This window comes from Leiobunum rupestre, chromosome 7, assembly GCF_980474605.1.
Source record: "Leiobunum rupestre chromosome 7, qqLeiRupe1.1.hap1, whole genome shotgun sequence".
NCBI classification, from domain to species: domain Eukaryota; kingdom Metazoa; phylum Arthropoda; class Arachnida; order Opiliones; family Sclerosomatidae; genus Leiobunum; species Leiobunum rupestre.
Window position 1 is genome coordinate 55,015,839 of NC_143390.1, and position 16,545 is coordinate 55,032,383.

Sequence of the window (16,545 nt, forward strand, 5' to 3'; positions counted from 1 at the left end):
TTGGTAAATTTCTAAATATACTATCTTCGCGTAGTTTACTTTAGCTTTATACCAAAAACGACTTTCGACCAACCAAGCCTGAACCCTAAAATAGTCACAGTTGCACGTCCTACTGAAATAGCACTTTATAGTTTTTGTTAAGGTATTGACCAGCCTTAGCCAGGAATTTAAAAAAATGGTCTAATATTAAACCAAAAACATTATAAAATGATCCGATAGTTATTTGAAAAATTAATTTTTCGTCAAATATTGTATCCAACCTCTAGAATAAGTAAATTAAAATGGACGCAATTTTGCGCTTGAAAATGAAAATGAAAAAACGTTTTACATTTTAAACGACTTTTGTAGCTTTAAATGTGGTTTCTAGCGAATAAATTACAGATTTGCGATTAAATCTCCGCACACACCCATTCCAAGAATGTATATATGAAATATGAAATACTTCGATAGAATGAGACAATCCGGGCGGGCATCACGAAGGAATGCTGGCACGAGACGGGGAAGGGAAAACGTCAGCGGCCGATCTTACTGCTAGAGCGCGAGGGGATTGCGAACAACACTAAAAATCGTCTCCACATTCAGTCATTCTTCCCAAGCATAAATAAATATATTCTTGTCCATTTTTAAAACTATTTTTCGTAAATTAGAAAAGACGAAATTTATTTCGTGTCTTTTCGCGGAAGGATTAAGTACACGCGCAGTTCGTTCACTGTTATTGTTAATTGTTATTGGTAACAATATATTGATTGATTTTAATGATAAGGAGTACGAAATGGGGGTCGATATTTTTGTGGATACCGTGATCGCGTCCATTCACGTACCGGTAAGTTGAATATTTTGTTTGGGCTGAAGGAAATTTGATCAAAATCGTTTAAAAAAATAAGTAGCTTTATAGCATTAAACTATCGAAATAAACGCGTTCTCTATAATATAATTGAGGAATCCATACTTCTACTTGGAATGCTTATCGCGGCAGATTTTCGTCTCGGTGTGGCTGACGGTTTTTTTGACGTCACTATGTTAGCTTAACAAACAACAACGTGAGAGGGGAGCGCACGCAAAGGGTTTTTTCACTCGTAGGCGGGGCCAAAGACGTCAGAGTGATTCCAACTAGAGGTATGGAGTCCTGTATAATTAGAACCTTTTGCGCCAAAATGTGTGCGCCACCGTTTTAACCAAATCGTGACCAGAAATACTGCTATCAGTGGCGGATTAAGGACTAGGCCTACTAGGCACTGGCCTATGGGCCCCACCAACAGAAGGCCCTCACCACTGATGAAATCAATGGATTTTTCTTCGGGACACGTGAGTTTTGCGTTTTTATGCTTTCCTCACATAGGCCCCCACCAAAATCTGCCTATAATGAATGGAATATTAACGTAATCAGTGATATATCGATATATCACGGCACTCAAAGGTTTGATTAGTAATATCACCGATAAATTATTCGTACTCATAACTACACATTTATAATCTGACCAAATTTTGGGAGCGAACACTCTTGCAGAAGTCAATGAGGTAATTAAAGAAACATGGCATCGATGTTCCACTAGGCTAAAGATATAAGACCATTTTTATCACCATTTACAAACTATATCATGCGCGATGGACCATGAAAGTCGACAGTGTATATAGTTTAAAAATTTCGTTATATTTTGCTGCATTGATAAGTAGTGCGAGCTACGAGCAGGAGAACGCAACGCGTTTTTAGACGCGCATTTTCGTGGGTACATTCCTCATTGGCAAGATTTAGTGTCAAGATCAATCTCGAAAAAATGCCCAGAAATTCCGAGATCGGCCACAAGAAAATTCCGTTGAAATGCCAAACTCGAAATTTGAAAACCGAAGCCAAAATTAAGCGTGGAAGTTTTGTTTTACACCGGTCACCGTGTTTTAGTTAGAAAAGATGGGCTCAAATTCACTCAAAATTAGTTAGTAAAAAAAGATATATATTCATGACCGAAAACTATCGCTACGCCCCCTTTGGTTCACCATTGAAAACTAGATAGGTATCGGCTAAAGCAGACGTTATTAGGTTTTCCTCGTCGTTATTCGTAAAGACTTTATAAATAATAATACTTTTTTGCATCGTTTGCTTATATTTTGATAAGTTTATTTAAGAAAAAACTTTAGGATGACTTTACCTCGGAGAAGCTGGCGCCGTTACGCCACCTAGACTCGATTCGGTCGCGAATATATTTCAAGTAGCAGGTTACTTGAAATATTGACGTTAAATTTGTGAAATCAAAATTTTTAATAACCCTTAAAGTTCACCCAATAAGCCTTTTCAGTTTACATAGAGCCACGTAGTGGCAAATGCGAGAAGCTCATGAACTGCTGGATTTGCGTCTGCTAAGCAGACGATTTTTCAATAAAGCGTCTGCTTAGCAAAAGAAAATCCAGCAGTTTATGAGCTTCTTGCATTTGCCATTACGTGGCTCTATGTAAACTGAAAAGGCTAATTGAAAACTTATGTTAAAAAGTCACATTTTCAACTTATTTTCAGCAAATTTAAAACATTATCGTAAAATGCACGCGGTAATAATAGTACGCCATTAGAAATATCGTACGTCCCACAAATTAGCTCGAAATTATCGACGTGTACAATAGTTATCGTTCGTCTGGCAACGCTGAGCGTGTCTGCCATCAATTCATAGTTTACTTCGCACGTAGAAACGCAACTAAAACTGGTTGGAACTGTCGACAATGGTCAGCGCCACCTATCAACAAAGGCTTCGTTGAAAGGCCCACGCTTAAATTTGCAAGGTGTTGAAAATAATAACCACGATGCCAAAATCGATCTCAAAATACCAGGATCTTGGGAGAAATGCCAGAGAGTGGCAACACTGCGGTTTAGCGCCAGCCACCGTCGGAAGGGGAAATAATTAATAATGTCCCCTCCCCCCCCCCGCCTGTAAAATGTTCTGCCAAAAGGCGTGTCCAATCAAAATTGTACACGAGAAAGGGCAAGCTGCGTTCTTCTTGTGTGTTTGCGCCTAGCTGCTACAATCAACGCTACATTCACAATTATCTTTGAGGGACATGCCTTTAGATAAAAATACCACAGTTAATATATTTTCTTTGGGTGCTTAATCCTTTAATATATGTCAAAAATATAGGTTAAAATTTAACTATAAAATGTGTTAGAACAGCTTCAGAATTATGGAAAATGCGGAAATTATAAGATAGTTTTGACTCCCTGGGAGCTCTGTAAACCGTGCATAGGTCAACGGGCTCGGGCTAACAGGGTGAGCTTTGAGACCGAGCTCAGGTATTTTAAATAAATATTGTGAGCCTGAGACGAGACCGATAAGTTTTCACGTTAAAGACGAGCCCGAGCTGAGGTATTGTGGAATGCATATTGTAACTATAGTGAGCCCGAGCTTTATCCCCTTTTTTAAATACAAATTACTTCGAGCTCGAGCCTGAACCCATTTCATGATTCACATTACTTGGAGCTCGAGCCCGAGCCCGTATTAAAAATTAACGTACTAAGAGCTCAAACTTGAGCTCGACATAATACTGAGCCCGAGTTCGAGACTGATTTTGGTAGTTTTCATATCTGAGGTGAGCCCTAGCCCGAGACCGATTTGAATACTATTTCGTTTCTGAGGATGAGCTCGATCTCCTTCCAATTAGCGATATTGTTTAGCTCGAAGCCCACGTTCGAAATTTATTTTGAAAAAAAAAAAACGTTAGAAGGTTACGCGGCCTAGCAGTCTGGATTCCCGGACTCGGGGCTTCCTGAACGCATCCGACTGTCTTCCAGGTTTGCCAGTGATGCCGGAATGGAGCTCCAACTCACTAATTGGGCTATTTGATAAATAAATTGTGCGTAGAAACATCGAGCTAGAGCTTGAGCCCGGCTCTTGGCGTTGACCTATGAAACCGTGTAATATTTAGAACCGGTTATTCGAGCTACATGTTTTAAAATGCTATCAAGACAGCTTTCGTAGCGAAAGCTCGTTTGCTTTCGTTTATTCGTAACACTCAACGCCATCTATGTTTACATTTTGGGATTAGAAAGTGGACGAACTTTCGCTACGTAGTATGTCAGACTACAGCTTTTACCTTACAGGTACTTGAATTTAATTTTAATGGTATAGATTACAGAAAAGGGTAAAGACTAGCAACTTTCAATGTGATTCTAATTATATAATGGATAGGTGTTAATCATGATTTGGGTCATTAGGTAAGTGATAAGTTCCAGAATGAATTAGATTCAGAAAGGAGCCCAGTCGTTTTCAATATGTCTAAAATAGGGCTGGAAAAAACAATTAGTATTGATATAGTCATACTAGTAATTTTATCATATTTTAATGATCAATATTTGTTTTTAATTTTTTAAAAATTTAACGATAAACCCTTTTAAATTTTTTTTAAAATTTAACGATGTTTATTTTAAAATTTTTAAAAATTTTAAGATAAACATTTTTAATTAAAATAATTACGTTCAAGGAATTTTAATTTATGACAAAATATGTTATTTTTCGCGAAACAAATTGAAAGCTGCCAAAATTTTAATTTGTGACGCCCAGTCACTTTAACATGTTAATTTAAGGTAATCGAGGAAGGAAAAACGCCTTCTTGAAACTGCAAAAAAAAAACTCAAATTGAGCCCCTCCAAAACCCGGGGGAGGGGGGGGGACTAAATGAATATCAAAAAATATACTAATTGTATACATAAAATTGGCACAGTGGATTTTCAACAATAAGAAGTAGCATAATTGGAAAAATATATGAAACAAGTATTTAAATTCTTAGATAAATTTTAGTGTGGTTTTCGAATTTTACTTTCAATCAGCAAAAAGAAAACCCATTAAATTAACTTTGAAGGTATTACTTTGAATATATTAAAGTAAAATTATATAGTTTAATGAGGAAATTAATTATATTTAATTCCTTAGGTTTCCTTACACTTATGCTAATTTGAATGTAGATTATTACTTAAGTATAATTATATAAATATTTTTATTTTATTAAGAAAGGGTAATCATTTATTTTTTAAGTTTTTTAACTAAAATACAACATATTTTATTATATTAAAATATAAACATTTAATAATTTCGCGATCTTACATATGAAAACTGACTGAACACACCGTGTACGCATGCGCGAGTACATAAGTTTTTTAAAACGCCTTTTATTTTTTTTGTAATTCATGTTTTACCTTTGGATATTTTGAGCCCGTTTTTAATTTAGAAATTGTTGACGGCATTTTTATTTCAGAATAAATCAATCCCGTTTTTATTTTAGAATAAATCAATCACGTTTTTATTTTAGAATATTTCGATCCCGTTATTATTTTAGAATATTTCGATCCCGTTTTTATTTTAGAATATTTCGACCACGTTTTTATTTTAGAATATTTCGATCCCGTTTTTATTTAAAATATTTCCACCACGTTTTTATTTTAAAATATTTCGATCCCGTTTTTACTTTAGAATATTTCGACCACGTTTTTATTTTAGAATATTTTGAGCCAGTTTTTAATTAAGAATATTTTGAGGTTACATTTTGGATATTTTGAGTCCCCTTTCAAAATTAACTTCAGAGTAATTTGAGAAACCTCATAATCTGCGCATAATTATATAATATAATTATATAATAATTATAATAATTTTCAACTACAATATGATCCCTAGCTAAACAACAAGAAGAGTATTTCTTAGATTAAAAAATTGTTCCGTACGAAGTCATCCATTTTGTCCATAACAAAATATTTTAGAGATGCTATCTACATATCAAAGTTTTGTTCAAGTTTCTCAAAAATTGTTACATAATTACACCAAAGCAGTCTCAGTAAATAATGGTTATATTAGTTGATGAATTGCTAAGATTTGGAGGTATTTAGCGCTAATCAACGCGTTCAGATAAAACGCGAAAAACACATTTTCTGGTATTTGTTGGCTGGTTCTCTCGAGAGGTCAAAAACCAAGTTTCAATTTTTCACTAAAGCCACGGTCACACTTGAGCTTAAAACCCAGTTTAGGTCGGTTTGAATGCCAGTTTTGACTGCCGACGAGTATTCCTGGTTCACACTTGCGAAATCGGTTCACCCCGGTTCGCTTATAGCCAAGGCTTAACATAATTTCAAATTATGACCAGAATTTTTAAAATACTAAAATGTATCCAAAAACAATTAGTTAATCCTAAGGATTTGTGTGTATTAGTTTCACGTACAGTGTAGCCGATGCCGATGCCGCCGTGTCGCGCATATCTCTTCAACGGTTAGTGCTAGAAGAGTCAATGATATCTCCTTCGAGAGTACATACATCGCCATTGATAGCCTTTCATTACCGTTTTCGGTAGTTTGGCTTTGTGTGGTAGATATTTTGTTAAAAATTAAGTCCGGTAACGTCAAAAAAAATATTATTGGATAGGTTAGGATTCAGCGGAACTATCCCTTCGGTTATATTAGTAAATATTAATGTTAAGTATGGTTTTCGGGGTAATTTACGGGACCCCAATGTTCGTGGTTTTATATTTCCGCCTGACATAACGTTCCTTAAATTTAGTCCGATTTTCATGAAAGTTATATTTTTGAATAGCTGTGGTTTCTATACAACCTAGAATTGTAATTACGTTGCTTAATTTTAATTCTAAGTAAGGTTTTTTGGACAGCGTATACGTACCCCCCCTCAACGTCCAACATTGGAAATACGCGTGGTTATAGAGACTATACGCGAATTTCTCTCTGGTATTTTCCAAGGCCGTTAAATATGACCCAAAGTAACAAATAAAGGTGACACTTATCGGAGTAATACGCGATGCTTACAACGTATGACCTGAAGTAACAAATAAGTGTGACACTTATTGGAGGCCGTTCTAATAATACCCAAAGTAACAAATAAGTGTGACACTTATCGGAGTAATACGCGATGCTTACAACGTATGACCTAAAGTAACAAATAAGTGTGACACTTATTGGAGGCCGTTCTAATATGACCAAAAGTAATAAATAAGTGTGACACTTATCGGAGCAGTACGCGATGCTTTCAACGTGTGAACAGAAGTAACCAATAAGAGGGACACTCAACGTGTGACTATAAGTAACAAATGAATGTGATACTCAACGTCTGACCAGAATTAACAAATAAGTGTGACCACAGAAGTAACAAATAAGAGTGACCACAGAAGTAACAAATAAGTGTAAATACAATTATGTGTGACCGTGGATATATATTGGTTATGTCACCGGCGTTGCAGGTTGCTGTAAATAGCTCAAACAAACTTAACACATCAGGAGGATTGTGTGCAGGAATCAAATCGGTGTCATTTTCAAGTTAGGGGATGATCGGGAATGAATTTTCCCTTTGGTCGCGATACTTTGATTCGGTAATTCCAAATGAAAAGATAATAGTTGAAAGAGAAATATATAAACGGGAATGGAATGGTATTGAATATTGCTTTAACGAGAATGGGCGGGAACGGTAACGTTTCTGCTCTTTTCCTCGTGATGTTCTGGCAATGTTCGACCAAAAATGAAGTGTTTATTTTCGTTAATATTGACCTTGAATTTTGGTAGATCAGCAGAATGTCATCAGACAACGCTTCCTTCGGCGTCGACGAGCTGGAATTGAATTCGACGGAGTCGCTGAGTGCGTCGCTGCCCTGCCTCCCAGAAAACGCCACGGACCTCTACAGGCTGGCCTCTCCCATTCTCTCTAAAGTTCACAACGGCGGCTTAGTCACCATCGTCATCCTCTTCATGCTGGCCATGGGCTGCGACATGAAACTCGCTCAGGTAACGACAAATCACCCAAAGGAAACAACAACGAGAAACCCAATGTCCGATTCACGAAAACCGAATGCAACGCTTGCCTCGCAGACTTTTGACTAGAGAACAGATTTATAGCGCCCATTTACAAATAAATATACCAACGGTCGCCGAAACTGTTTTAACTTTGTGAAGAATTTTTACCCCATTCTAATGAAGCGGGCGTTATTTTTTGGAGTTTTCCAGTTCCCCTCGTGATGTCGTCGTCAATCACTGTCATAAGGACTACAACTTACGTTTCAATTTTATTTACACTCTCTTTATTATTATACATAACATTAGTAACATATGACCAATAAATATGACAATTATTGCGCAATCAAGATCTTATTCTACCATTTAAATATGTTCAAGGGGTAATATACCACTACCAAAGACGATAATATACTATTCAGTCTGAGCTGGGAGATAGTATTAGTGTAGGAAAAGGTTCAGTAAGTATTAAAACAATAGTCATACTTATGGTTATTACGTACCTTGTCACTAACACACTGAATGATTTAAAATCGTGACCTTGCGACGGTATAGCCCAGGGGGTGACACTGCCCTCATTGAGGGCTTTAATTTTAACAAGCTACAGTGCCGTACTTACAAGGAGACTACCCTAGGTGATAATCACCGATTTGGTGGAAACTAGGTGGGTATGTAGACCTTATGTTAACATGAAATTTCACCAAGGGAAAAGTTGCAATGGGCATTAGTTTTGCCATGGCAACCGAAAATGTTTTTGACAATACAGTATGCTTATTTTCCCATTGAAAATATCATGGGAATCTGAGCACTTCTAAGGGTCCCCCCTGTGAAAAATTTCAAAACAAAAAAAAACAGATTAAAATTGACAAATTAAATTAATTTTATGATATTTTGATGAATTTGGGTCAATTTGATAAAAATATATAAAAATTGATCAGAATCGTTAAAAATGAAAAAAGCGAGATGTGAAGAAAAAAAGTTGTATTTGCCAACTAATCACCGAATCGACGATAATAAATGAATTTTATCGAAATTAATAAAATGGAATTAAGTTGTTTGAATTTGATCAAAATTAACAATTTTAATTAGAATTAATATCATTTTTTCACAGGGGGGACCCTTAGAAGTGCTCAGATTCCCGTGTTATTTTCAATGGGAAAACATACATACTGTTTTGTCAAAAACATTTTCGGTTGCCATGGCAAAACTAATGCTCATTGCAACTTTTCCCTTGGTGAAATTTCATATTACCATAAGGTATACACACCCACTTAGTTTCAACAAAATCGGTGATTACCACCTTGGGTAGTTTCCTCGTTAGTCCTCCGAAACGGCGAGGGCATTCCGTGAATGTTTGAGCCCTTTTAATAAAAGCCTTTCCCTTCATTTGTTTCAGATAAAATCTCACATCCGCAACCCATTGGGCGTCATTATCGGCATGGTCTGCCAGTTCGGGATAATGCCTATCTACGGGTTCGGTCTGGTTCAATTACTCGGCATACACGGGTTCTTCGGGACCGGAATCTTGCTGGTATCCTGTTGCCCCGGTGGCTCCATTTCAAATATCCTCACCTACCTATTGGACGGAGAGATCGCGTTGAGGTATTGTCGGAGTTTTGTCTTACGCAGCCTCAATTAACACCGGTAATTATTTTTCACGTTTCCAGTGTCACTATGACGACGCTGTCGACAGCCATCGCTCTGGGAATGATGCCCTTCAACATGTGGCTCTACGGACATGGCATCGAGACCGGAGACATCGTCATCCCCTACGGGGGCATTTCCTTCTCGCTTCTACTCATCACAGCCCCCGTCGGGGTCGGAATGCTCATTAACTGGAAACTACCCAAGATCTCGCCCTACATAACCAAAGTAACTTGAACCCAATCATAATATATTACAGGGAATGCAACCTTGAACGCAATCTTTAGGAAATATTTCGACGACTTTAAAAATTACTTTCGCAATTAACCACTAAACAGCGACAAAAATATTAAAATCGATTGGGTGGCGTACGCGTACGTCGCAGATAAGCTTCTTATAACGGCCGCCATGACATAATTTCATGTGACAGATCACGAGGCAAAACGCCACACGATCCAGCGAAATAATCACGTGACCACCATAGCCTACCTTAACGCGTTACCATAGCAAAAAGCACAAGCCACACCCACAAGCAAGCTACGAATAGGAGATAACCCCTAGTGGGCGACACAAATTCGAGAGGATATATTCCATGTTAAAAGTCCCCGCTTCTAAATTGTGAATTTCGTACGCCATTTTGGAAAATGTCCGCCATGAACGCCTTCCTTTGTAATATCGACGATGGTGTTAAAAAATTATACGAAATTGTACTTCAATTTTCATAATCTTTGAATTCTTTCTAGAAAAGATTTTGGTGTTCGCAGCGTTTCGAACGTATTATGTACTAATTTTAATACTTTTTTTACACCGTCGTGAATATTACGAAATGGGCGTTCATTGTGGCCATTTTCCAAGATGGCGTCGGAAGCTCACGCTCGAAAGGTTGGGACTTATTGGATATTTTTATAGGCTCAATTTCATCATTATGATCAAGTGTTGTAGGTACTACTACGCCGATGACAAATATTTCGACATTTCACTTCAATTATATTTGACTTACATTGTTAGTAATTTATCAGGAACGCGTGTCGAGTTCTGGATTACTGAACATATTTATACTTTTCTGAATGGTATTTCGTGGTGCATGTTTCTGTAATATCCGTTGATGTCAATCTTTGGTAAATTTATCACTGATTTCTTAGATTATTCCAAATTTAAAATCTTATTAATTAGCAGTATTTCATGAGGTTCATTGAATTCAAATTTCATTAAAAAGAAATTAAGAAGAGGCGTTATGGATTTTTAATAAATTTAGTGAACGCTAGTCTTAATAATCTAAACAGGATATAATTTTAAATCTTAATTCGCACCCATACCAGATGTAACCAGTTGATTTATTTTATTGATTTTTTGCTATTTTAAATAATATTTTTGGAGCACCTACATAAATTTCCAGATATGTCGCCCCAATTAAACACATCTGAGGCTCCTTATGAATGAACCAGTTCAAAAATTTACGGTCTGCGTAGTGACTGACCCGCCATCTACTATCAGAAAAGTAAAATACTTCGTATGTAAATTCCTTTTCTCTAAGAAAACCTGCTTTCGGAAATCTCCAGTATATGACGGCACAAAAACTTCTGCCCTCCTCATAGCGACGCCACTTAATCATTATTGAAGTTCAAATACTTCGTTCCCTTAGTTTCAGAACCAAGTAACTTAACCTAAACGAATTTCGTTTTCTCGTTTTTCAACTTTCATTTATACTAAAATTATTACTACCATTTCTAAAAAGTATTGCAAAATATTAAAACTTACATTTTGAGGTACGTGATTTTGGAATTGAGGTAGTGACTTTGGGGTGCGTTTTACATTATCTCGGTCACACTTAACACCCGCTTTAACTTTTAATTAAACTTAACTATCGCTAGAACTTTATCTTTAAAGCAAGTGGCGGCTCCGCAGAAAATCCCTATCGTAGTGATTTTAATTTTATCACTGACAAGCGACTTCTCAGTTTAGCCGGTGAAGATAATTTCTCCTAGCTCCTTAGAAATACTTCCTCTACTGCAATTTCTTTTGAAAAACATAATGTATGTGTGTACTGTTTTATATTATCACGTTTTTTTGTTTAATCGAAAAGATTTTTTTTAAATGTACGAAATACAATTTGACGCTAAGCCTTGTCAATAAGACCGCGAACGTGTTGAATACGGGACACTAGGTCACCAGCAAATAAATAGGACTTTCAAGCAACGCCGTTTGTCAAATATACGGCAAAATATTTAGTCCCTGTTCGTAAGCTTACCAACTCAATTCATCGAACCTAATATGCTAAGTTGGTGGTACGGTCGAAAAAGGCATCTATCGTAGCATCCAATCACTCCACTAGAGTGCCACTTGCTTTAAGATCCATGGATCTGTATAAATTCCATATAATTTTCCTCCTTTAATCCACTTTGAACATTTACAGATCGGTGGCACTGCGGGCTTAGTAATAATCTTAGGCCTGGGAATCATGGAAGTGGTGCTGTATCACAAACTGTACATGTTGACCCCTTGGCCCATCTACGTGGCCTGTTTCAGTTTAATCCCGTTGGGATACGTCACAGGCTACTGCATCATGTGGATCTTCAAACACGATTCCAAACTGCGGCGAACCGTCGGCATCGAATGCGGCATCCAGAACGCCGCTTTGGCTACCACCATCGCTTCGCTCTCCTTCGAACATCCCGTAAGAAATTCACTTAACCAATTTCCACGACATTGCAAAAATACGTCACGTCACGAATGTATTAATTTCAACCACGAATATCTCACTTTATCATTACCCTTCTACCATCTGGTACCTTTCTGCTTTTTATGTAATCAGTGGAATCAATCAGGAGACAGGCATTTGTCATTAACACGATCCACAAAACACTTGTTGGGCGAAGAAAATTACACGCCATTCTTAGAAAAATATCTTTACTACTACAAAAACGTTAGTTGACTATCATAAATAAGGGTATTTACTGTTAATATTTTTATCTGTTTACGTCCAATCAAAAAACTACGTTGCCCATAAATCAATTTTGATCGGCGTGCGAGCAACGTCATAACAACGAAGGCCCTCCCATCCTAGGGACTACCTAATGCAGTTCGATGATTCGTGGTTGAAACGAATTCATTCATGATCACGCTGAAAAAAAATATTTTGTGTAAGTGTTTCTACTTTCACTAAAAATCACAATTTAATACCGGAACCAGGGTTGATCAACTTTAGAAGGTTCGATTACATAAGCATTCGAATGGCGCACGTAAGTCAGACTTACTTTCCCCAAATTCCGTCTCTTTTATCGTTATGGCGCAAGAGCGCAATCTATGCTATTTACAATTAAAAATATTAATTTAAAGTTAATACATTTTATTAAATTATTTTCATTAACAATCGATCGCAACCATAGTTAAAATAACTTCGTATATAGATAGGAAACTTCAAATTGTACAAGTGACGCCAGACTTTGGCCGACATCTGGTGGCGGCACCCGAATATTATTTGGTGAAGCTCGCACTACTCGAAGTCCGTACTAGAACCTTGGTGTAACGCAATCCCAATTGCAAAAACTTAAGCGAGCTATATGTATTAAAAGTACTTTTTCTTGAACTGAGAGCAAATTTAAAAAAATAGCACGAAAGAAATAGCATTCAGTAAAGATTTCAAGTTTGTTTTAAACGCTATTTCTGGTATATTTGAAGACATTTACCTTGCAAAATACGTTTATTCCCAAAACTCCGACCTCAAATTCCTCAATACGCTCTACGCTCTTGAGAACACATCCAACTGGCGCAGTCACTAGATGTCAGGGCAATCTCGTAATAGTCAGTTTGCCCCATTGAAGTTTCCTATCTGTATACGAAGTTATTTTATCTATGATCGCAACCATTGTTTTCTTATTTTTTCGCCAACTTCTATTTATCAACAATAGAGGGAGCTGTTAACAAATGAACATAAAATTCCCCTCCTTCACCCAGGTGGTGGAAGAAACTTTGACTGATCATGCGACACCCGTTTCTATAATTACTAGTATGGCGTCATAATCCAACCTCCTAAAGTTTAAAAGCCCTGTCCTCGCTTTGGGGATAGGGTTGAAAGTAAAATCCTGGAAGAGGCTAATAAGTTGGTTGTATGCTTTCCAGATTTGTTTAGCAGACCTTAGTTTCATGAATCCTTAAGACGCACGTGCAGTTAGGTAAATAATAGACGGGGATGGAACTTTGACGAGATACCTCAGGCTCAGCGTGAGCGCCTTGTCCGATGACATCAGTTTAGGGTTCTCTACTTTTTGCGAAAATTACTATTCCTAAAACCTACTTCCTGACAACTATTTTTAAAGGCAATATATTTGAAACAAGATTCAAACGATTGAAATTCGATCATAAGTTATCGTTACGCCCTCTTTGGCTGCCGTCGAAAACTAGATGGGCAGCATTTTAACGTTTGGCAGCCAGCAGCGTAAGAATGATTTACGGTACTCAATTACGCGTATTAGAGGGTCATGATGGATAAAATAGAAGCTATATTTGCATTTTATTATAATTTTACGTTGTTTCGCGTTCCTCCACGCTAACACGGAGCATTTAAGGCAGTTTTTCTCAAAAATGGACAATTCCAGACGCTAGATCATAAGCGTAAACTTGGAAGAGCCGGCCACCGTAGCCCTACTTAAACTCCTTCCGAGTAGCTCTACTTAAACTCCTTCCGATCAAAGAATGGATGGATTGATATTATTGGCCGAGTGTTTTGGTTTCGTTAGAAACTTCCATCAAAGCAAATCAGAGTTATCTTTAAAAATGAGAGGAGCAAAAGTTCCACTAGATGAAGCTACACCTTCCATTCCTGCGGATTTATATTCTTTGTTCCGATCGCGAACACCAAATCGTTTTTTAAACTTTGGTTCGATTTCGTTGCAGGGCCAGCTTCAAGTGCGTCTGTTTCCGGTAGTCTACAGTTTGGCGCAGGCCATCGTCGGCTTTTTAGCGGCGGGAGTGTTCCGGGCCATGTCATACTCCCGAGAAAACGAATTAAAAGACAAAGCTACCATCGGGAAATTTAAACAAGTTCAATACTTATCGGACGTCGAGAAACGACTGACGAAAGGTTCGACTCTTTTACTCCATTATTCAATGATTTCGTTTGGGGGGGGGGGGGGGGCAAAGTGGTCAGCACTATCACCTCGCAGCCGGGTTCGATCCCAGCTGGTGACAGTGGGTGAAAACTCGGAACAACTCCTTCCGCGTTGGTTTGCAGGTTCTCTCCCCACTGGTAAGAGGGTTTTTCCTTTAGTTCTTCTGTTTCCTCTTTGCATAAAAACTTGTTGAGGCTAACGGTAAAAGTTAGTGTAGGGGACTGTTGGTTAGGTTGGCGTGAAGGGGTTGCTGCCAGCTAGGAGCAACCAACACAAGGAGAACGCAGCTAGCCTTTAAACACGCTAACGCAGGGTTGTGTACAAATTTCATTGGACAGGTTCGGGGGTGGGAGACAATTTCCGAATTTTCCCCTTACGACGGCAGCAGGCGCTAAGGAGTCTAATGAATGAAAAATGTACGCAAGAAAATGCACGACTTTTGACGGGTTACGTTTTCCTTGTGTGGGGTGCTGTGTTTGTTGCTCCTAGTGGCCAGCCTCCCACGCAGAATAACCCAACCACCTAATTTAAATACATTAAACGTCGCTAGATGTTTTATGCCTAAGGTTGTGCCTAGCTGATTATTACTTTAAGTTTGTCAGTTAGTTGAAATAATAACTGGTAGTTAATTATTATCATAAAACATCTTTGAGTTTGTGCAGAAAATAACTAGATACCCCGCCCGGTTGACCGTTCCTTTCGTTTGATTGCAGACAATTTTATTTCCTTCTAACAGCGACCTCGCAATTTTCGTACTTAGTACTCAAGCTCGTGTTCCAAAATCACCGCGTTTATTTAATAATAAAATGTTAAAAAATTTCAGTACAATTTTGTAGTCACAATTACCAATGAGCAATTGAACCGAAATTTGATTTTTACATTCAATCCCCGTGTAGCCGCCTACGCCGCCGTATCACGCACAGCTCATTGCTGGTAGCTCTTCAATGATTTAAATGTTACATTAATCGATAGTTGAGAATTGAGATCACATTTTAACAGTCGCTTTCTGGTCGCAGAAATTGGGTATTGACTGTCCCTCTCCCCGCTAGGGATCAATCGCTAGGTGATGTCGATCCCTCACGGTCCCAATATCAATTTGGGCACTGGGGCATTTGTCCATTAATGATTTTTTGATATTTTTAATTAATCGACGGGATTTATTTATCTCGAGGTTGAGTAGTCGTTGGGACGTCGTTGTTATAAATATTTCAAGATTTTATCAAACACGAAAGTAGACTTCCCAATAACCTTAAAGAAAATGGTTTAAATTCGCAAACCCAAAAACTTAAAGGGACACAGTATCGTTTGAATTTCGGTAATTTCCCGCTGAAGTCTCCAGAATTTGATTGGTTGGATCTGTTTTCAGGGGCGTCTGAAATTCGGGTAAATTTTTCGACCGATTCTATGTCCCTTTAATAGTCTATAGCAGCAGTTCCTTAAATGTGTTCCGCGGAACCCTGGGTTTCCGTGGAAGGGTCACAGGGGTTCCGAGAATTCGCAGCGAGGCCATCTTTGTTTGTGTCAAGAGTCTTTTAAAATAAGTTAAAAAAAGAGTTGGGGCTCCGCCAGAATTAGGTGGATAATTGAGGGTTCCATGCCAAATTTGGGAACCGCTGGTCTGTAGCGTTTCTAAGAACACTTTAATAACGAGGTATTATTTCTGTTCGATTCTTGCAGGAGAAGAAGTTGTTCCTTTGGCCCAATCGTAACGTTCGCATTGGATGCTTCCCAAAAAAGACTGAATAATTTTTAAATAGAAGGTTTTCCAATTGACATTTTCACGTTTACGCGATTTTATTTTTTATATTGACGCTTTTTTAGCTATTTTTGTAGAAACGTTTTTAATAAAAATTTCAGAAATATCTCGTTTTTTTTCCATAACGTGTGAACCGCCATTTTGAACAAACCATGATCGACCAATCTGCTAATTTAGTTGTTCGTTTATGATGAAACATATAAAAAGAGTTTGAAACTATTTTTCCGATTCTAAGATTATCCCTTTAAGAGTTTTCAACTACAATCCATTTTAAAAATATTTTA

General features: G+C 37.6%; 1 protein-coding gene across 1 annotated transcript; it reads left to right on the forward strand.

Annotated features, from left to right (window-relative positions):
* The first annotated feature begins 632 nt into the window (after positions 1–632).
* Positions 633–16,329, forward strand: LOC149937483 (ileal sodium/bile acid cotransporter-like). The gene is made up of 7 exons (XM_090153200.1): positions 633–823; positions 7,529–7,747; positions 9,150–9,355; positions 9,421–9,625; positions 11,811–12,071; positions 14,291–14,477; positions 16,183–16,329. The coding sequence occupies exons 1-7, from the start codon at positions 773–775 to the stop codon at positions 16,212–16,214; spliced, it is 1,161 nt and encodes a 386-aa protein (XP_090009326.1). The 5' UTR covers positions 633–772; the 3' UTR covers positions 16,215–16,329.
* The last annotated feature ends 216 nt before the right edge of the window (positions 16,330–16,545 follow it).

Bases quoted from the DNA above. Each gene is read 5' to 3' on its own strand.
- LOC149937483 (XM_090153200.1), top strand. From the start codon at position 773: ATGGGGGTCGATATTTTTGTGGATACCGTGATCGCGTCCATTCACGTA. The intron at 9,356-9,420 runs GTATTGTCGGAG...TCACGTTTCCAG, and splicing joins GACGGAGAGATCGCGTTGAG to TGTCACTATGACGACGCTGT. The intron at 9,626-11,810 runs GTAACTTGAACC...GAACATTTACAG, and splicing joins TCTCGCCCTACATAACCAAA to ATCGGTGGCACTGCGGGCTT.